At 27.7% G+C, this 23803-nt stretch overlaps 1 protein-coding gene across 9 annotated transcripts in view; it reads left to right on the top strand.

Annotated features, from left to right (window-relative positions):
- LOC145246633 (uncharacterized) overlaps window positions 1-23803 on the top strand; it is a 205418-nt gene that overhangs the window by 117536 nt on the left and 64079 nt on the right. For all 9 annotated transcript variants that reach the window (XM_080108314.1, XM_080108319.1, XM_080108316.1 and 6 more), the window contains one exon: window positions 17926-17973. In XM_080108314.1, coding sequence (XP_079964440.1) covers window positions 17926-17973 — 48 coding nt within the window. The remainder of the gene's footprint in view (window positions 1-17925; window positions 17974-23803) is intronic.

The following is a 23803-nucleotide window of genomic DNA, read 5'->3' as shown; positions in this document are numbered from 1 at the left end:
AACTAAAGAAATAATCGAGTCTACAGCTTTATTGTTTTAGTTTACTTAACAGATCAGAAAAAAAATAATTAATCTAGATACCGAAATTATTTTGTTGTGAAGTTAAATCTATTCTTATACTAAGGTTGACTTAATCAACATTAATTTCGAAAGACATTTTCCTATATATTTTAATAATACAAAATACATGTTAAATATTCCTCGGTATTGGGATTGAGTTATGTTTGAAAAACTTCCATTTTAATTACTCAAATTAGCTGCAATTAGTAATTGTCAAATGATCTGTCTTGTACTGAACTACTGTCTATCATCCTTACACATTGTATGTTGTTATTCTATATGGTATATATCACTCTCCCTTCTGTCGCTCTCTCTTTTTCTCTATTAATTTAATGATCAAAGATAATAAAGAAAAAAGAATCAAAGCAAAACCTAGGTGTCAATAATGTTAATTTTTCTTGACAATCCATTTTAAGCATCTGAAAATAAACAAACTAATTTTAATTTATTCGGAAAAAAATAAAAATAAAAAAAAATAATTCCAAAATAGAATTCTCAAAAAAAGTGGATTCCACAATTTGAAAACAACCCCCCAAAGGTGTCAACTTAGTTACCAACCCAATATTTGACTAGCTTTTCAAACTAATTTTTTTACTGATTTAAATCCTCTAACCTGAGCTAAACAGGTGACCCATCAGGTCACATATTTTTCTAGTACAGTAGAACCTCAGGATACTGTGGCCCTAGGATACGGTTTTTTAGGTTACTATGTGGAATACAGCCCCTGGTTACGGTATTTGCCCCACCTTACGGTGTTATTTATAATGTTATGATTATATACATGTGTATTATAGATTGTACTGTATTTTGTTACTAAATTTTTAATGCTGTATCCCGGGGTTCGACTGAAATAGTTAGAAGAATCTAAAATCTGAATGCTTTATCAAAACTAACATCTATTATTAGCCACACTTTGTAAACCGTTTATGATTCTAATTTTCCATATTCTAACGTTAATAATTTTTTACTGATTGAAAAGCGCCCTGAAAATTGCAGAGGAAGGGTCATGTGTTTCCATTGATATGATCGTGTAAAAATAAAAATGATGGTTAAAATGTTTTAACTCAAACATGGTGAAAACAAAAAAAAGGAGAGTATTAATGTGGAAGTTTCCAGATTATGAACTCTCATTTTTATATCACCTTTCCTATTAGTTACGGATATATATATATATATATATATATATATATATATATATATATCCAATAGTTTCTTCCCGAGAACCGCTAGACTTTGAAATTCCATTCCAGGTCCCTGCTTCCCCAACAGTACTGACGTGCAGAAGTTCAAGTGTAACGTGCACCGACATCTTGCTGCCCAAATCCCTACATAGTACCCTAGTAGTTGTTGCCCCTGATAGTAGCCCCCTAGTGGCAATTTGCCTTGTTTGGGGTGAAAATGTAATTAAAAAAAAAAAAATGTATATGTATATAAAATCACACTCCTTGGATTAAATAAAGCGTTCAGGTCTGTTCAAAATGTCATATAGTTTCTCAATTTTGACACAAAGATTGCTAAGTTTGAAAATATGCGCTTGATTCTTCAATCACATCAGCTGAAATGTTGCCAAATAATACTGGAAATAAGAATATTCGCTTGTTTTATCCAAATCGTCTAAATTATCAATTCTCATCTGAAAAAAAAATCTGAATCTAAAATGGTTAGTAAAGAATAATCTATTTTTATAATATAATTGTATAATTGAAAAACAAAAATAGCAAGTCATATTGCATATAGATTATAAATATTTATACTTAATGTGGATATTATTTTTTTATGACTTTTAGAATATTGGAATTTATGTATATCCTTAAAAATTCTTGAAGTTATTTTTTTTTCTGAACATGGTATATTATTTTATTGCTTTAAGATAATGAAACCTGACTGAGCATGAAAGTGTGAAAAGAGCTCTAATTTGTTTGTGCTTAATCTAAATCATTTGGTTTTCCTAATTACTGATAATATTTGAAGACAGCGAAGTCATGCTTTCTGTTTAATGAGATCTCTTTAAAGGTTTGAAAGATTAAAAGTATTCGAACATTGTAAGAATAAATCAAGGAAACTATATCACACATGTAATGTTTTATTTTGATATAAAAACGTATTCAGATCTCATCGTTAACTTGATATACATCTATTGCTAATAGAGATTAAGATAGTTTCTCTACACTGGTTTACATCAAAACAAACACGAGCTTTGAATTAGGATAAAATGCTAAATCTTATATCAAAAAGGTACACTACATGCGTCTATTTTTGTTTCTTTTTAGAAAAATACATTTCTGAAATTTGAAAGAGCACATGTTTATATTGTCTTTTTATTACCCCCCCCCCATAATTAATGGTTGGAAACCATGTTTCTCTGTCCTTTTGTCATGACAGTTACTACAGTTGGTGTTATTTCAGAGTTTTTATTCTCAATTAGTTGCCTTACCAAAATTTGATACTATTTAAGCCATATCACGAGAAAATCCGGATTTGTATCTTTCCCCCGGGGTATTAATGAAAATGATGCAATAACTCTGACAAAACTCTAACATAACACACCAAGTTCACTATGCATGTTGACAACTATTGCACTACCAAGACTAATATCGAGTTATTTGTTACGAAAAATACATCCCTGCAGGATTAGACGGAACATAGTTTTATGTCAATTACAAGAAAAATTTAAAAAACAAAACATTTCCATTGGTCAGTCTGATATGCATAAGTTTCCAAAAACATTTTTGTTGGTCCATCACTCTTAAGTTTGAGATGACATTTTCACAGATAGAATGGATTTGTTATTTTTTTTTTGTTGTTGTTGTTTTTGTTTTTTGTTTTTTGTATGAATTGGTAGCTGCAATATTTTCATGAATGGAAGTACTAGCCGAAACGTTTTGTCTAATAGACTTGGGAAACCATTTCTATTTGTATGTATATAGATAAATAAAAGTGAAGGTTTTATATCTACTCATCCATTTTTTTTTTCACCCGATCCAGTTTTTTGTAAAAAGACATCTTAGTCACATGAGTATGCAAGCAGTGCTACTTCCCAGTTTATTTATTTTATTTTTTTTTTAACATGACCAAAAATCAAAAAATTATCTAATTTTCATTACATTTTATATATTTTAGATAGTATATCAGTTTTCAAATTGAACATCACACAATTTTCAAAAGAGTGGAAGTTTACAGTTATTTTAGTTTGCAGCATATGGATAGTACTATTTTTGTTAGTTTGTTATTGTTAAAGGTTGGACCTATATAATTTTACCAACAAGATTTTAAATAAAGTTAAGGAGGCATCGAGAGTGCTGCTGACCCTCCCCCCCTCCCCCCTAAAAAAACCTTTATCAGATGTCAACCCACCCTGGTCAGGAAGTTCGGACATAGGCAGCACTGGCTCTGTATGAAAAGAACTGATCAGCATGAAGTCGACCATGTCACTTGGTAAAATGAAAAGACAAAAAGTTTGTGAAATTCGTTTCTATTTAAATGAAAGCTGCTAAGAAAAACTCTCATTCAGCCTGTGAAGAATTTTGCCCTCCAGTGACTGAAAAGTCAGTAATCTTTGAAGATGACAGTTGATGGATGTGGCTTGAAGCCGTAGTAATTCAACACTTGCAGCTCTGGGGGAAAAACTGTAGTGAGTGATAATTCTATGGCAGTAATATGGTGCTGCTACTTCTGCTGCTAACCCTTCTCCTCCCTCTCTTCCCCTAGCGGCAACCAATAAATGGTAACAGTAGCCAAAGCACTGCTTACACACCGGCATCACTGATACAGCGATTGCATTTGCAATTGTACCTGCTAACTGCTGCAACTCTTCTAACACTATAGTGCGATTGCATAACCATAACACAGACGGGTGCGGGGGGGTGACTTACGCCCTCACTCTTATAACTATGTCTATGAATATGTATTTTGACACACGTGCTTGTGAATGTATATGAAACATTGATTTCCCAAAGCCACCAACCTTTAGTTCATCAGTGGTTTTGTTGTGTAAAGTAATTATTGATAAATAAAAAGAATTATGTTCTAGCTCCCTTTTTTTCTTTTTTTTTTCCTCTTTTTAAAAAAAAAAAAACCCTATGACCCAACGTACTGCTGCTGCTGCTTCTATTAGGACTATGCTCTGACTATAAATGAAACTCACTCTTCCCACTCGCTTTTATTTTCCTCCTACGCTTGTTTTAATCTATACAATTGTTCATAATTATATCATTTGTTTGTGCTATTTCATACAATTTGGATTTTTCCCCCTTTTTTCCTTTTTTGAGGTTTCTCTTTTTACAAAATACTTGTCTATTTGGAGCATGTTTTCTTAAAGCAGTGTATAATTTGTAAACATGGATTCATCTCGTGTAAGTTATTTCAATTTATAGTAGGAAAATGGGTCCGTTTCTTTTGCTATTTCACTATATTTTGTAATTTATCAATTTATACTCTATAGCAATACAAAATAAAATTGCAACATCAAAGAGCTTTTCTCCGCGTTAAAAAACAACCCTGGTGTTTAACTCTGTCCCGTGGGGAGGCATTGTAAATAGGAACATCAAAGAGTTATATGTATATACACACTAGCAAGGCTTCATGGTGTTGTCTATCATGCTCATTTTCTCCGTTCTTTAAATAAATATATTATCCTGTTACTTAGTGTTTTTTTTTTTCATCTACATCAAACATTAGAAATCCTGTAACCATCAGATTATAAAAAATCTCAAATAGAAATAAAGCTCAAATTAAATATTTAATTATAGCATTAAAATCTTCGTCTTCATATTCTTTTATAAACAGTTTAAAAGAAAACACTTCATTATGATAAAAGATCTTTGAATTGTCCAAAAGTTCAATTTCAGTATTTATATTTAAAATTGATCAATGTCATGCCTATACATTACATAAGCAATCTTCAAAGTTTGGCTATTTATTGTTCATTTAATTTCAAATGACTTTTTTTCTAAGAAATGTTACATTAAAAGTGAGAAAATTGTGATCCTTCAAAATTTAGGTGATTTGTTTTTGTGGTTTCTAGTGATAAAAAATAATGAAGTTAAAACATTACATTTAAATCTTGATTTTTATTTTTTAATTAAAACTGATAAAAGTGAATTCTATATTTAACAAATTGTTTCCTTTTTAACTTAACATCCATCCAAGGAATAACGTTAGAATTGAAATGAAATTGAATATAACATCAGAATTATATGTTCAAATCAAATCCTTATAATGTTTATAGAAGATTCAGAGTATAAACAAATTCCATCTGCACACACAACAAAAGTTATCAACAGAAAATATAAAGGATTTCATAATGTTACTGTTTTGTTAAATTCTAATATTACTCTGTGAATTAATGTTCATTAAAATATCTTATTAGGAGACAGTTTAGTAAATAAATGTTAATTTTAGAATGAATAGTTAATTAATATTATCAACACTTATTTACATTTTATCTTTTGTATGTCTATTTCAATTAATTTCCCCTGTCTTGATTATTTCTGATAAAATATCCTTCAATATATTTATGAAAAAAAAAAACCATCTCTTTTTAGCTTGATATTGTTCACCTCTGTTCCTGTAATCATTACTACTGCTACTTGCAGCAGGACCCAAGTGTCTTTTATTGCTGGTGGCAAGAGAAAAGTGCATGATAAACTCTACAGTTGTTCTGCTTAGCATATTGTCACAGCAGCCTCAAGTGAAATAGCATGTCATGAATACTGCCTGCTGTGCCAACCGATGCATTCACTTGTGCATTGTTATACAGAAGCCTTCCCCCTCAACCATGTCAATGCTGCACAACACGTGTGCATGATAGTGAAATGCAACTATGTACATTGATTTTTTTTTTTTCTAAGAACCTTTTATAAACTCGGTTCAATGCTATGGGCATATTTCAAAATATTTCAAGAACTACACAAAGTATTTTGTTTTTAGCTCTAAATCTGAATTCTTTTATTAAAATGCTTTGAACTGATCTCCCAATATATTGAGCTTTTGTAAACAACTTGCAAATACATTTAATCTGATAATAGATTTTTTAAGAATATGTAGTTCAATTAAAACCCGAATTCTATTCGTACTTATTTAGCACAGATCTTAATTTTAGAATAACACCATCTCACTTTTTACCATTCGTTTTGCATCCTTTTCATAAAATCTATAATTCTAAATATGAAACAGTTTTTTATATCCCTCTCATATTGGAAATGTATTGACCAGAAAGAAAACAATTAAATTTATTTTCTAATATATATTTTGGAATAAATTTTAGGATCAAGTTATAAATAGAAAATGTAGAGGGTCTTTAATAACAAATAAGTGAATAAAGAGATCGAATTTAGAAATAATTGTAAAATAATGCATTTACAAGGATATTTTTTTGGTTGCTCTCTGAAATATTTTAGAGAATATTCTGTAAGATGTTAGCTTTATACACATACTTTTTTTGTTTCATGAAAAGTTGAACTGCAATTATTAAATGAGATGCCTGAAATATAATATAATCAATTAAATGCTCAAAATTAGACCTATATAATACTCCTTTTTTTTATATATTAAAATAGGAATTCCAATCTACTTAATTGATTACATATTCTATCTAACCTATTTTCTTTAGGAGAGAATCCCAGACTAGTCCTGGATATGACCTTAAACTATATCCGATGGTGAGGCCCCAGCTTGTGAGCTTTAGGGAGTGTGGAGCCACCCTTTAATTGCCATTGCTCCTAGGTCCACTCTGACCCGGAGTGGTAGTACCTGTTAGGATCCCAACTATGGATTAAATAGAAACCAACTTGAAAAAAACAAAAAAACAAATATATTCTATTAAAGAAATTTTCTTCAAAATCACTGGATTCGACATTAAATAACTTGAAAAGGGTTGATATGCCGTAAAACAACCAGCCAACCAGAAATATACTGCAATTTTAATTGGCTAATCAGTTATGATCGTGAATCAATGAAATTGTTGCATTTGCTACAAGTATGAATAATTGTAAATAGTGTTTTCCATTTATAACTTTGAACTCCTAAGACTTAGATTTCTTAATTTAACCTTACTTCTTTTAATGCTGTTGCTCATTGCTTACAGCTTTGACTAGGTTGTGTACATTTGTCCAGTATTTAACTGTGACCCATCTTCATACTAGAGTATAAACAATAAATTTCTTTGAACATCAATATAATTTAAAAAAAATAATTTTTGCTTTTTATACTAAATCCACTATTAAACTGTGATTATCTGATAAAACAAAATGTTATTAAGTAATAAAAAGAAAATACTCTTTTTTAAAACTTTACTTTGACGTTTTTTAAAACTTGTATTAACGTTTGTAATTTAAACAGGTAGTTGCATGACTATTTTTTATATAATAGTCAACGGAGTTTAGAAAATTCCCGCTCTTAACCTCTTATTATTTACTAGCCTGAGTGCCCGGCGTTGCCTGGGTGTTTGGAGATGTGTGTTGAACAAAAAGAAAAAAAATGCAACTAGGCAGGCAAGCTTTAACCCGTACTGTGAAGAAGGAAAAGAACATGAAATTAAACGTGGTGTTTTTGCCATTACAGTATATCATCGCCAAACCAGAAGTGGCGAAGGTTTAAATTAAGGCTAGTTAATCGAAAAGTGGGGATGGCTTTCGAAAATATTAGCAAAAAAGCGAACCATCCCTGTAGAAAGGTGCCCAATTGAGGGTGAAGGAATTAATGTTTTTAGCCAATTTTTTAATATTTATCGTCTGAAGGGTCGAGCTTCAAAGTGATACCGATCTTGTGAAAATCCATCGAGAGTTTTAGGCAGACATACATACATACATTTAAACAGACAGGTGAGATTTATATTATAGAAGATAAAGGTCAGAATAACTTTGAACATAATTTCATGAAGTGTAGTAAAGTGATATAACCTTCCTCAAAATTCAGTTATCTCTTATTTGCATGGCATTTGAACCCTGACTATTGGTATTTATTTGCTTCTCCATGAAAACAAAATTTGACACACGGTCGTTTTTAACAATAGGGAAAACCAACTCCCCCAAAAAGGGCACTCTAAAAGTAGGCAAAAATAAAAATTGCCCCAGTGTAGAGGGTTTCCTCTCCATTGACCAAGTTAAATTAAGTTTAATGCAGCATCAGAACAGATACTACATTGTGATCGTTTTTATAAAGTTTATTGCATGAAATTTACAATTAAAGTTATAACACAAAAAATGAAAAATAACATTCAAGACAATTATGCATGAAGGGTATTTCTAAAAGGTCTATAAAACCTTGAAGAATACTCTTGGCTGGCACCATTCACCATAATACCGCATCCACACAGTTGAGTTAAACTTGCTTAATAAATTCCCCAAGCGTGTTTATAAAAAATTATGCACATATGTGTGTGTGTGTATTTTTTTTTTTCTACACTGATATTGGCCCAAAGGCCAGATCCTACTTTTTCTAATTAAAATAATCATAAAAATTTAAAACCATCTGAAAATGTTAAGGTACTCTGTGGCTACATAACCTCTCCACAGGCGCACTTTTACCCGGCAATGTAGAATAATCCTGATAACAATAAAAAATCCATCTATAAATAATTAAGTGAAAAAATATTTTATTTTTTAACTTATCTTAACAAGTGATAAATTACAATTTTATCTAGCTACTACATAAATTTCCCATAAAATACAATATTAAATTGTTGGATAATTCTTTATTGAATACAGTATAACCCCGGGATAAGATTTTTTCAGGTTATGATGTGGAATACAATGTTTTTCCTATTCCTGATTACGGTATTTTCCTCGCCTTACGGTGTGATTTGTTATGTTATTTAATTGTATATATGTGTATTATATACTGTACTGTGTTTTGTTACTAATTTTTAATGTCATATCCCGGGGTCTACTGTAGTTTCTTTTTTACTTCCTTTTTTTTTTCTTAACCATTATTTGATTGAGCATTTTTCTATTTATTTTCCATTACTTGTTTCTTTACAATTAAAACCATTGATTGATGTATGCTAAAGGGAATATGATACTATAGATGACACAACTGAAGTTATGGATCTAGAATGTTTTAATCTTTTAACATTAGGAAGATTTTTTTAGCAAAATTTGCTTAACTTTTCTTTTAATTACAGTCTAGTTATTTATATTGAAGATTAATAAAATTGATGAGGTTTATGTCCTTTTCACAGACCAATTAAAGAAATGCACAAGTTATGCTGCCAAATGTTTCAATGCAACCAAAATCCTATCGTTATGGTGAAAAAGATAAAATAATACATGATTTTTAAAATAGTGTTCATTTCTGTGGATTTAAGACCCAATTATAATCTAAAAATGATATAAAATCGGTTAATATTTTTACATTTATTTCATTTTGTATGCTCAAACTCTGTTTTAAATTCATTAAAAATAAGTCAAATGCTAGATACTTATGAATATATTAATTCGAAAATGAAATCTATTGAGAATGTTTGTTTTAGTTGTTCCATAAGATTGTTGGCAAAACTAGATAATCAATTGTTTTTATTTGATTTAATTAAGCTCATGTTTGAAAGCCAATTTTTAAAACCGTTCCATGCATGTCAGTATGTAAAGTGGACATTAAACTAAATATGATTATTTCATGATAAATTACTTTTTCTTATAAATGCATTAAAAGCTGAAAGCTACATTTTTACATGATTAATTTCTCATCAGTTCTGATTATGATTGAAATAGTATATATAGTTCGTTTGTTTTTTGTTTTTTTTTGTTTTTAATTAACAAAGAAATATTGAAGAATAAGATATTTCTTTATTGCAGATTTTGTGATATAACGCTAAAATTGATTGTACTAAAAATGACCGTTCCTCCCTTCCCTGCCTGTCACTTTGTAAAATGTTAAGGATTTTTTTATTTTTTTAATAAAAAAAGGCTTTACCCACAACGAGTTTAATTTTTATTGCCTTTCTCGGAAGGAGTCTTACAATCCAATATGGCTGCAGTAGCCATGCCAACTAAAGATTAGTTAAAGACTCATTTGTAAATTCATTCTTTATCTACAAAATTAGAAAACCTCTGTAAAGTATTGAAACATTCATTTTTCTGGTAGTGTCCTACATTGAATAAAATCAATATTTTATAAGATTTGAGCTTCCATTGTGTCTTATCCATTTCAGTGAAAATCAATTGAGCCATCTTAGTTATCTATGTCAAAGTCCCATAACATTGGGTCACTGTCACTCATATTTTGATTGTTTGCATTGTAAGCATTACTATAATTCACAATCACGTGTTAAGTATACTGTACAATTTGTAGAGAACATTGTCTCTCTTTTTTTAAATTTAAAGTACCACACTTTTTTTTTTTTTAGTCCATCAAACATTAAATATTTTGTTTTAAGCACAAATTATTTATTGTTTTCTGGAGAATACAACATTACACTAAGTTGAATTTTTAAAAATGTCGATAAAAGTAAATTCCTAATTCTCTTTATTTTTTTTTCTTTAAGTTTCGGCCATACATGCCTAAAATGTTAACTTTTCAAGTGTAACTTTTTGTTCGGTTAATTTTAAATATACCCTTTCAAAGATTTAACAATTATTTTTTTCACTTTACTGTTATTTCACACCAAACAAGGCACAGTGATACTTTAACGTAAGGGCTACTAATTCGAACCAAATTTACAGGGATACTATGTAGGGAGTTGAGCAGTAAGGTATTTTTTCACATTACACTTGAACTTCTGCATGTCTGTACAGTCAGGGAAACAGATGGGAGGGAAGTTCAAGGTCTAGCAGTTCGAGGGAAGAAATTATTGGAGTAGAAAGTTTTCTGGCATCTAGGGATGGGATTTTGTTTCTTGATAGGTGTTATTGAAGCGGTACATGTGCTTTGAGCTCATCAGATGCAACATGAGTTTTCGGTTTGGTTGCTAGTGCAGGACCTATTAGGTTGACAACTCTTTTTTGAACGCTAAGAACAAGAAACTAGTGGAAGATGCATCAGTCCAGATGTGCCAACAATACTCCACGCATGGGTGAACCATTTCTTTGTAGAGGTAGAGGAATAAAATTATGAAAACCAATTGTTTATTTCTATAAACTATATAACTAACATGTTGAATTATTAGTATTTTAGTCCACTGACAAAGGAGGGGTTGGACCTAGTAATTCACTTTTGTTTGTCCGTTTGCATTTTTCTTAATAACCACACCTTGGATTTTAAAAACATTTTGCACAAACATTAATCATGGTGAAAGTAAACTTTTGCCAGAACGGATTTTCCAGGATAACTTTGGTTGCCATATTATAAGGATAAATTGCCTCAAAATCCTTCGTCCATCCACACTTTTCTCAATAAGTACATCTTGAATTTTGAAATTTTACACAAACATTAGTCATGGTAAAAGTAAAATTTTCACTCATGGAGGGGGTCCCTGCATGCTCGGTTTGTTTTGATTTAATATTAATTAAATATTTATTGAAATAAAAAATGCAATCTTGTAAAATACTTTTTTAATCCTGTCGTGTAAAATATTTTTATTTTAAATCCTATTTACTAATAATTTCACCATGAAATAAAATTTACCAGCATGCATTTCGGATTCCTGGACTAGAATACGACTTATTGCATATTGAATTATTTTTCTCTAATTTCTCTAAGCCCTTCACCTTGCAATATGTCTTCATCCGGGTAATGCCAGGTTAACACAGCTAGTATTAAATAAACATCATTTAAAAATCAACCAATGTATAAAATATAAACATTTAAAAGGGAGTATCGAGTATTTTTCTGTTCAATTCCCTTATTAATTTAACAAGATACATATGGTTAAAATAAGATCAAGAAACAAAAGAGAAGATATAAAATAGTTCCACACATACTAGCATTTAAAACTGACGTTAAAATGATGATTATGTAATAGTCATAATAATAGTAGAGGGAAAAGAAAATTAAAACATCAATGCAGTATACTGCAGCATGTGATATTGTTAAAAAAAATTATAATTGCTGAGGTTTAAAATAATTTTAATAGTACATTTTATATGAATCATATATTTTAATAGTACATTTTATATGAAATATATTTTCATAAAACACGCCAATTAAGCATTATTTATTAAATTAAGATCACGATTATCATTTGCATTGGATTTAATAAATTTGAGGAACTCTATAATGAGCAACAACAAAAATGACACATTTTGCCTTAACATTGCTTACCCATTCTAGGGTGCCTCAGATTCATTTGATCTTTTGTATTCAATTATTTTCATGTGCATCATGCACTAATACTGTTAAGAGAACCCATAATTTTCGCTAACTATGAATAAAGTAGCAATTTGTGTTCAATTAATAGTACACAGCAAACATTGTTTTAGAATTAAATATCCCAAAAGGCTTAATTTGCAGTTTAAAAAAGAAAAGAAATACGGGTCAAACTCATTTTGATGTGATTTAATCCAAAAGAAAATAGAATGTTGTTTTTTTTATCACTAGAAATCATCATTACTTGTATTGTTTCAATTACACTTCATTTTCTAGCAATCCAAAGAATAATCAGTTTGTCCAGTTTATTTTTGAATTTGAATATTATGTGGATATAAAGTATGATTAATTCTATCCCCACCCACTCATCCTTTTCTTTTTTCAAATTTTAATCTAAAATTTTGACTCTCTTAATTTTATGAGCTCTCCATAACTATTGTATAAATATATCTGGAATTCCATCATATCTAATTTTGGACATGATGTAATCTTAATAGTTTTCATTGAGTTTGAAAAAATGCATCACAATTTTTTTTTATTAATATTTTAATTAATGAGTTTCCTTTTGAAATTCCATATGCTTATTTGTTCTACTTGATATTCTTTATGTAAAAAAAGAATATTAAGTGAATTAAAATAAGATTGTTTATTCATCACGATATAATGTGCTTAACCTACAAAAACTTGTGCAGTACAAGAATTTCTAATTTGCCAGATTCTGTCCCTTCAACTAAGTCTATTGCCTAACAAATATTTTGTTTGCAAGCAATTTTTCTATTTTATAAAACAAAACGCATTTATTTCAGAAATAGCTAAAATTGAAATTTTGGTTGTTGTATTGATTTTACAAAATTCATCCTGCTAGACGTTAGAGGTTCACAATAGATGCATTTTGGTCCTAATATTTTGTGCAAAATCAAAAGTTATTTTACATACAAATTTACACATGGTATTTTGAAAAGACAAAAATAAAGTATATGCGAGATAATCTACTAAGGGGTTAAATGAATAGGAAATTACAAACATGGATCACTTGCTGTTTCATTCACTCACACACACACACTGTTGAACAAGATAGACATTCAATATTCATTTGACCCACTGATTATTCTTTCCAAATCCTAACAAACTTATGCATGTTTGCTTCGAAGGTAAATCATATTTTTTTAAATGTAACGTTTTTCATGAATCTGATTTGCATTTCTTTAAAATTTAGCAGAGAATGATCAACAACAAATCAAATGTATATTTTAATCAATTGAATATGCTTGAAAGAATGGAATGTTGTCCAACTGTATGCATAGATGTGATTATGTTTGTTAGTGATATGATCTCCTGCTTATGAATCTCTAACCACACTGATATTTTGGTCCCCCCGATTTATCAGAGAGGGACCTATGTTTTCAGTGGTGTCCATGCATCCGGACTGTTGTCAGATAAACGTCCATTAGTTTTTCCTGAAATTTTGCCACAAATTGTATTTCATTAAATAGATGTGCACAGTAAAAATTTTTTTACTAAAATTCCTGTTGCCCCCCAGGGGCTCAAACGAGGTAAAAAATTACCCAGAATGGCCAAAATTTACACATTTTGCCCCATAACTTTTGATCCATTTATTAGATTTTTTTTAAACTTGGCCAAAATGTGGAGCCTATTGTTCTTAATATAAATCCAGAATGGGTGACCCTGGCAAAGTTCTGGTTTGCGTCCCCAGGGACTTTTAGTGCTAAAAACGCCCTTTTTTTTTTTTTTTTTTTTTTGTGGCTCTTTTTTCATATTCCTCAAAAAAAAACTTTATATGTCTGACTATATAGTGGTTTTTCACGGTGGTCAACTCAAATATACATGTTAAGGCCTGAAACTGCACCATTATCCATTTACACTGGGATTCAGCATCTCCAGGGGCTCAAAAGAGGTCGAAAATGTCCCAAAATGGACGAAAATGACACTTTTTGCCCCATAGCGTTTGATACACCCATTAGATGTTCCTGAAACTTGGCCAAAATGTGGAGGCCATTGTTAATATAAATTCAGTATGAGTGACCTTCACAAAATTCTGGTTCGCATCCCTCTGGGACTTTTAGGGCTAAAAATACATGCCTTTTTGGAGCTCTTTTTTCATATTCCTCAAGAACTTGATATGTATATCTATATAGTAGTTTTCCATGGTGCTGAATTCAAATATACATGCCTTAAGGCGTGAAACTGCGTTGTTTGTCCATTTTCACTGGGATTTGGCATTCCCGGGAGCACAAAAGGGGTCACAAATGTCCCAAAATTGTAAAAAATGACACTTTTTACTTAATAACTTTGGCCCCATCCATTAGATTTTTCTGAAACTTGAAAAAAATGTGAAGGCAACGTTGGTCCTTCACACTTCTCACATTCATCATTTCTTCACTAAATTTTTTGGCGTCATCTCACATACGGCACAAGCGGGGGACCATGCATGCGCGGCTTGTTATAAAACAGTTAAATAGCAGTCAACATAAAAATCAAACTCTAAAAATCAGAACAAAGCTGCATATCTTACACGTGCATAGGATTCAATATCTTTTTAGATAGTTTTATGGACAGCTAATGAGATCTATGTCTTGGGTTGCCTCCAACATGGATGATGTTATAGTATGATAAATAAATATTATAGTAAAATGAAAACCATCATTTAATTAAAAATCAATGAAAATGAATAGTTAATTAATGACATGTCCTTTTGCAAAATAAAATGCATTTATGATCAGGATATTAGAAAACCATTGATCTTCTATTGTGAATATGAATTTGACATTTTAATCTCACTGTTAGTACAATAAATGGCCCAACTTTAGAAATATTAAGGTAAAAAGTAATAAATTTAGGCTTATCTTAACACTTTATTGCAGTTTCACACTACATCTGATCACCCGAAGTGTAGTTATGAAATTGTAGTTTTGGTCAATATAAATACAAATTAAAACTTGTATATTTGTATTTAAATGTATAAAGACCATAGGATTTTATTTCTTAAGTAAACTTTGTCATATATATATATGTATATATATATCATAACATTATAGTAATATGAGATATATATATATATATGAAGATTATAGTAATATGAGATATATATATATATGAAGATTATAGTAATATGAGATATATATATATATATATGAAGATTATAGTAATATGAGATATATATATATATGAAGATTATAGTAATATGAGATAGATATATATATGAAGATTATAGTAATATGATATATATATATATATAAGATTATAGTAATGATATATATATATATTAAGATTGTAGTAATATGATATATATATATAAGATTATAGTAATATGATATATATATATAAGATTATAGTAATATGATATATATATATTAAGATTATAGTAATATGATATATATATATTAAGATTATAGTAATATGATATATATATATATTAAGATTATAGTAATATGATATATATATATATTAAGATTATAGTAATATGATATATATATATATTAAGATTATAGTAATATGATATATATATATATTAAGATTATAGTAATATGATATATATATATATTAAGATTATAGTAATATGATATATATATATTAAGATTATAGTAATATGATATATATATATATATATTAAGATTATAGTAATATGATATATATATATATATATTAAGATTATAGTAATATGATATATATATATATTAAGATTATAGTAATATGATATATATATATATTAAGATTATAGTAATATGATATATATATTAAGATCATAGTAATATGATATATATATATATATATTAAGATTATAGTAATATGATATATATATATATTAAGATTATAGTAATATGATATATATATATATTAAGATTATAGTAATATAATATATACATATATATATATATTAAGATTATAGTAATATGATATATATATATATATTAAGATTATAGTAATATGATATATATATATATATTAAGATTATAGTAATATAATATATATATATATATATTAAGATTATAGTAATATGATATATATATATATATTAAGATTATAGTAATATGATATATATATATATTAAGATTATAGTAATATGATATATATATATATATTATATTAAGATTATAGTAATATGATATATATATATTAAGATTATAGTAATATGATATATATATATATATATTCAGATTATAGTAATATGATATATATATATATATATATATATATATATTCAGATTATAGTAATATGATATATATATATATATATATATATATTCAGATTATAGTAATATTATATATATATATATATATATATATATATATTCAGATTATAGTAATATATATATATATATATATATATATATATATATTAAGATTATAGTAATATGATATATATATATATTAAGATTATAGTAATATGATATATATATATATTAAGATTATAGTAATATGATATATATATATTAAGATTATAGTAATATGATATATATATATATTAAGATTATAGTAATATGATATATATATTAAGATTATAGTAATATGATATATATATATATTCAGATTATAGTAATATATATATTAAGATTATAGTAATATGATATATATATTAAGATTATAGTAATGAGATATATATATAGATATATATTTAGATTATAGTAATATGATATATATATATATAAAGATTATAGTAATATGAGATGTATATATATAAAGCTTATAGTAATATGAGATGTATATATATAAAGCTTATAGTAATATGAGATGTATATATATTAAGATTATAGTAATATGAGATGTATATATATATATATAAAGATTATAGTAATATGAGATGTGTATATATATATATATATATATAAAGATTATAGTAATATGAGATGTATATATATATAAAGATTATAGTAATATGAGATGTATAAATATATAAAGATTATAGTAATATGAGATGTATATATATATAAAGATTATAGTAATATGAGATGTATATATATATAAAGATTATAGTAATATGAGATGTATAAATATATAAAGATTATAGTAATATGAGATGTATATATATATAAAGATTATAGTAATATGAAATGTATATATATATATATAAGATTATAGTAATATGAGATGTATATATATATATAAGATTATAGTAATATGAGATGTGTGTGTTCGAATATATAAAGGGCACATTTACTACATTTAACACAAAGAGAAAGAAATAAGCTAAATCTTTGAACATTTTAGTCAAATGAAAACCTCAAGGTTAATTTGAAATGAAATGTGAAGAGTTTATCAAAAATTATCTTTAATTGTTTTAGCTTTATTTTTTATGTAAATTGATTTGTATTCAAACTGAAATCATATTTGATAGTTTTGTTAATTTTTAGTTGCTACCGATTTTATAAGCTTTATTTCCTTTTTAACCTCTGCTTTTAATAAGTAACCAATCACCGATGGAAAGTTTGTAACATGTATTAAGTCCTGTTAGCTGTTTGTGATATGATTAATAGTGCAATTCAATAGGTTATGACTTTTGTTGACATTAATACATATTTCTCTCTATTTCCTATTAGCTTTTTGTCTTGACCTTTTGCCTTTTGTCTTTGGCAATGCAATAACAATTATTTTCCTTTTTTCTTTCAGATGTTTACAAGTGGAAAAACAGTAATCACCACATGTCTACAGATTATAGTAAGTATCTATGCTATCCTAGTCAACACCTCAACACCTTTTTTTAGATTTAACAAACCAATAAATGTCTTAGTCTTTTTTGTTTTGTTTTTTTAAAGCTTTACTAAAATAAATGTCAACAAGATGAATTTTATTAGAAACTCTTTTTATTCATTCGCTTAAAAGTTCATTTTATTTGATATGATTTATCTGTTCTGACACAAATAGTTTTACGTATTTTATGGAATCTTTTGCAAATGGCAAACTATTCTGTTTAAGATGTCTCATTTAAATAAAGTGCTTTGCATTATATATTTTAAAATTCATTTGTTATTTCAAACCATTTCTCTTTTGTAATATTTAATAAACTTTATATCAATCTAATACGAAATCATTGCAATACAGATAACTATAAATTCATTGTTGAATTCTTATACCTCGTTTTTTTTTTTTTCATATTGTCCAACAATAAGTTGTTCCTCTGCTTTAAATTTTGAAAATTTTGTTTAAATTTTAGTTACCACGCTCATAGAAGCAAGAGTAGATACGCTTGTGCAAATAGATAGTCCATAGTATTGCTGTCAGTGAGCATATGTCAATAGAATTCAGTCCAAAGGTCAGGGGCTACTGAAGACAATTAGTAAACTTCTGCTGGATGTTGCCAAAATTTCAGCTAACAAAATGATTGTGCTACCAAAAATATTGGCTCCTCAAGTTGGTTCATTTATCATTTGCCGAGTCTTTTTTTTTTTCTTATAATATCATATTTGGTGGCTAGACATTCTCCTCAGTGGACAGACTTTGTTTGAAAATTGATTTATTTTATTTATTTGTGGACTGTTATCCTCATCTTTGTATAGTTGTTTCACATTTTGGCCAACTATTCCTCTGGTTGTAACAACCTGACGAAGACCAGAGGAATAGTTGGCAAAAACGTCCTGAAACAACAACTATAAAAAGATGAGGATAATAGTTCACGAATAAATAAAATATACAAATTACTCATCTCAAAAGAATTCCAATAATTAAATAATGATTTGATTTAGTTACTAATGACTGAATTTTATTAATTTTTTTTATTGATATATTCTTTTACTAATCATTTTTCAGAATAGTCGTATGTTGTACAAGTGATTTTATTATATCTGCAAATAATCCATTTACCTTAAAAATATTAAATTCTACATGAAATTGAACTCTGGCCATTATGCTACATATTACTTTGCAGTAATATGCTTTTGTAGTTAAGTGTAGATATGATTGACAGGCTTTGATCATTAGCTAACATGAAAGTAGATAGCAAAGTGGTTAATTTAGTTTTGTAATCTAGAATGATTTGGAGTTCAGTTACTGCTCAGGGCTTAAGGGAAAATTATATAGACTGCAGATAGATAAAGACATTTAGATTTTTCATTTCACTCTGAACACAACCAAAAGCAGCACATAGATAAATGAAATAGTTTTATAATAAAGTTTAACAAAATTTATATTCTCAGTTAAAATTATTACCTTTGCCATTCTTCTTTTATGACCGTCGAGTTATTATTTGAGAGAGAAGTAGTCAAAGAGCATTATCATCCCAGAAACAAACATTTCTAACCATCATAGAATGCTTATATAATAATTGATGGTAATAAAAAATATATAACTGTTTCAACTATCCAGTAAGCTAAGTCTTATTTCTTCAAGTAATAGATTGGATTTAACCTGAGCTTCTCATTTTTCTCTCTAAGAAAGTGATTATTTGATGGTTGGTCTGTCATGCTTAAGTTTATTTTGTCATCCTCGTGTTTTTTTTTTCCCCAGTAAACTTTATTTTTTTAAAAAACTAGTCAACCTTCATGAAAATTAGTGCATTGGATGTGATAGTAATAATTAATATGTATGTTTTGATTGAATTGATTCAACAGCTTTAAAGTTATTAAAAAAAAAAGAACAGTAAAGCTTAAAGGAATAAAATTTTCAATGCTAAGTATGCCAACTGAATGGCCACATCTTAAGAAGGGATCTGTTTTGTTTTTGCTAATCTCTTCTGGCCATTTTAAACTAAGCACTTCTCACCGTGGCTCCACTGCCTTCCTCCTGCTAGTCAGTTCTTATTGGACTGGGCTTTTCTTTTGAAATAGAATTTTCCAGAATGAACTTTGTAAATGATTCTGCTTTTGCACCTAATTTTTGTCTCCTTGTATGATGCTCAGCTGCATAATGGATTTAACTATGTGGAGATTTTTCATTTCTGATTTATATCATAGAAGAATTAAAAGCCATTGTTTTGCAGTTTTGTCTAAAACTCTTGAAGTTCTACTGGATTTTCATTCATCTGTGTTTATAGTTTCATGAATGACTTCGTATCTTCTCCATCTATGATGGGATGACAAGTTGCCAATGTCAAGAGGATTTCTTTTTACAATTCATTACACTGATTTGGCCATCTTTTATTTCAATCAATGATCCCATTTCTACTTTCAATAAAAAAGAATCTGAAAGAATATATAAAAGGAATACATAGATCAATTTCTTAAATATTTCACCAGGGGAAACCTTCCAAAATGTTTTTGTAAATTTAATTTTGTTTGATTTTCATCCCTGTTTACATCCAGTTTGTTAAAATATTTTACACTCCTGCTTATCAACTTGATAATCTAATTTATTTTTAACAAATATATTTTTGGAAAAAAAAGCTAATTATATGATAGATGTTTTTCTTGCCAATAAATTCTCAATTCAAGGAGAAATATATTTAAAAATAAACTGAGTAAAACAAATATTTAAAAATTTGATTACTTTTAAAGCCTCAATTAATTTTCCCTCATTCAAGTAACCAAACCTAGGAATTGTAACCATTTTTTTTTTTAATTGAAATCATTTATTTTTTTATTAATTTATTGATTTCAGTATCTCTTAAATCTACTTCGTTTGGTTTTATGCCTTAAAAAACAATTATAAATTTCCAAACAGGGATGCAAAATTGACCATATATAGAAAGCTACACTGACTACAGTTTTTCTTGGCAAATCTTTCAGTTTTCAACAATGATTGATTTGCTCATTATTAATTTTTCCCGTCATTAAACTTGCATGTTGGCAGCTGACTGAGTCATTAAGAATTTCACATTTTATACGCTTATATATAAGCAATTATATTCAGGCACAAGACTTGAACATTTCTTTAATGAGTTTTTTTTTTTTTAATGCTTCATGCAAAATTCATTTTTCATATTGTTTCTAAGATCCTTCACATGATTTTTTTTAATAAGATTTTATATACAGCATTTGAATACAAAAACGTCTTAATATTTATATCTTTTGATTCTATTGATTTTTACTTATTTTCATATTTGTGCTTGATTAGCACTTAATTGTATTATTACATTAAAAAATATAAAAATTATCACATTTATTAAACATATTTAATCTTTCATTGAAATTCAATATTTTCTAATAAATCGAAGGTATTGATATTTATATGGTTGATATTGTGATTTGATTCGTTTCAACCCTAATGATGTATTACTTAAAAACTATTAATCGTTCTATTTCAGTTTTAAGACTTGATGATCATGTGATGAAGTGTGTTGCTCTACAAATGTAATGAATAAAAAAAAAGCCAATCATGTTTAGAAGATACTAATCATTATAATTTGTAGCAAATCAGTATGACATCGTCATTTATTTTCACCATAAAAACATGTTTATTATTATTATTCTTTTGATATGTCTGTAATTTAGATAAAAAATATAACATTTTTAGCATTTAAGTATTTACGAAATTCCAACTGTAAAAAATGAAAATAAACTAAATCATGCAATTGTTTTCTTGGATTTTCACTGAAAACTAACCATTCACGTTTCTTTTACAACTTTAGTATCATTAATACAAAATAGATATTATTTAATGAAAGGGAGGGAGCTACAACGAACAAATAAAAATGAAATGATTTGTTGCGATTATTTTTTTTTAATTTTTATTTTTTTTTTTACAATACTCTTTTTACTAAAATAAAATTAACCATAAAATAAACTTTTAGTTTAAAAAAGAATCAAAACATTTTTCAGACACTAAATAGATAATGAATGAATGAAAATTGTATTTGTGTTCAAAAAGAATACAACAATATATCTAACAGTTCAATTTGTTAAAAGTTTTGTATGTTGAAAGTTTATTTTTTTTGTCAAACATTTGTTTTATTTGGATTACTGTTCTCATCTTAGATGTTATTCTCATAACATTTCAGCTGATATAACCTTCGACCTTCTTCAAGCACATGTTGTTGAACTCTGGAGTCTGTATAGAATTTCAAACAGAACTCTTTATTTAATCTATGGAGGTAGTGTTCCATCAACCATGATTGGGTGAAAGTCTTCACTAATTCTTAATTATATTCTTACTATCACCTGCACTGAGATTTGAACCTTCAACCTTTTAAAAGACCATCATATAGAACTGATAAATACTTAGTATTTTATCCATTGCATGATGGGTATATGAATGAAAATTCCTGATATATGTACATTTAGTATTTAATTATAACAGGATATGGATTATTAATCCCCTTTTTTTATCTGTATACATGTATCTATATCTGTGCAGTTTAAAAAAGAGATATTTCCATTTCTAATTTCACAAATTGTATTAACATACAACTTTTCTCAAGTGTCTCTCTCAAATCAAAGATGCCAAAAATTATTTTTAAAAAAATCTTGAAAGTAAATTAGTTTGGAATTAGAAATTAAAATCCTAACACTGAATGTAAGTTGATGATTTAATATGAACTTTGTATCGCTCATCTGTACAATATACATGGAACATCATTTTGTGATGTTTCTTTAAATGAATAATAATAAGGCAGATTAAGATATACCATCATCTTCAGTCATGGCTGATCGTGTGCATTCTACAACCTTTTTTTGTCTTACATTTTGTTTATATTTCTTTGTAAACAATTTAAATGAATACAGAATGCTATGATGTCCAATATTGAAAAATGCATTTTGGACATTTCTCGATTGTATTGTAGTATAAGCAAATACAATGCATCCAACTGGATTTGCGTTTGTCTTTGCTGGTTCGAGGATCTGCAACATATCCCCTCCCATTCCCTCGAGTGCAAAAAAAATATATTTTCAGAATTAAATATACACTGAAAGAATATTCATTTTTATTATAACTCTGGCCAAATTCTTCTCCCATTTAAAAATTAAATCTTTTTCAGACTGAATCTAGAGTAATAAGGATTAAAAACGTTATTTTTTTAATACTAGTTGTATTAACCCTGTAAAAACATGTTCAGATTTTTGTGTGATTGTTTATTTTTGAGAGACTCTGTTAGTTTGTCACACTTAAGCTTGAAATGGCATTTTTGTTGTCTGTCATGATAATGCTTGAAATAGCATATTTGTTGGTCTCACACATTTAAGCTTAAAATAGAATTTCCATTTGTTACATGTCTACAGATTGAACGGATATATATCTTAAGAATGAATCTGTTTTGTTTTGTAGTACAAGCTTATATTTATTTAATTGATTGAAGATAAAGTTTGACATTAGCACTGAAATCATTAAAAGTCCTTCATACATTAGGCATCCAAAACCACTTCAATTAGTTTCACCCTATGAAAAAAAAAAAAAAAAAAATAAGCAAAGTTGCATTTCTTTGATATCCCCTTCAATGATATCAAACTGAATTAGACTTACTGGTACAAATTTAATTTTCTCAAATTAAAACTGTTTCAAATTGTTTCTTTATCCTGGTTGACCTCTCTTAAACTATTTTCTTGAAAGTCACTATGTAAAAGTATTTCTTTAAGAAATCCATTGCAAAATTAATATCCATACTCAGAAGTGGTGCTGA

The sequence above is a fragment of the Euprymna scolopes genome, chromosome 24 (assembly GCF_053919585.1).
Source record: "Euprymna scolopes isolate OS-2025 chromosome 24, ASM5391958v1, whole genome shotgun sequence".
In the NCBI taxonomy this organism is placed as follows: Eukaryota; Metazoa; Mollusca; class Cephalopoda; order Sepiida; family Sepiolidae; genus Euprymna; species Euprymna scolopes.
The sequence above is the reverse complement of the archived record's forward strand: the minus strand, read 5'-3'. Positions and strand labels throughout refer to the sequence as shown.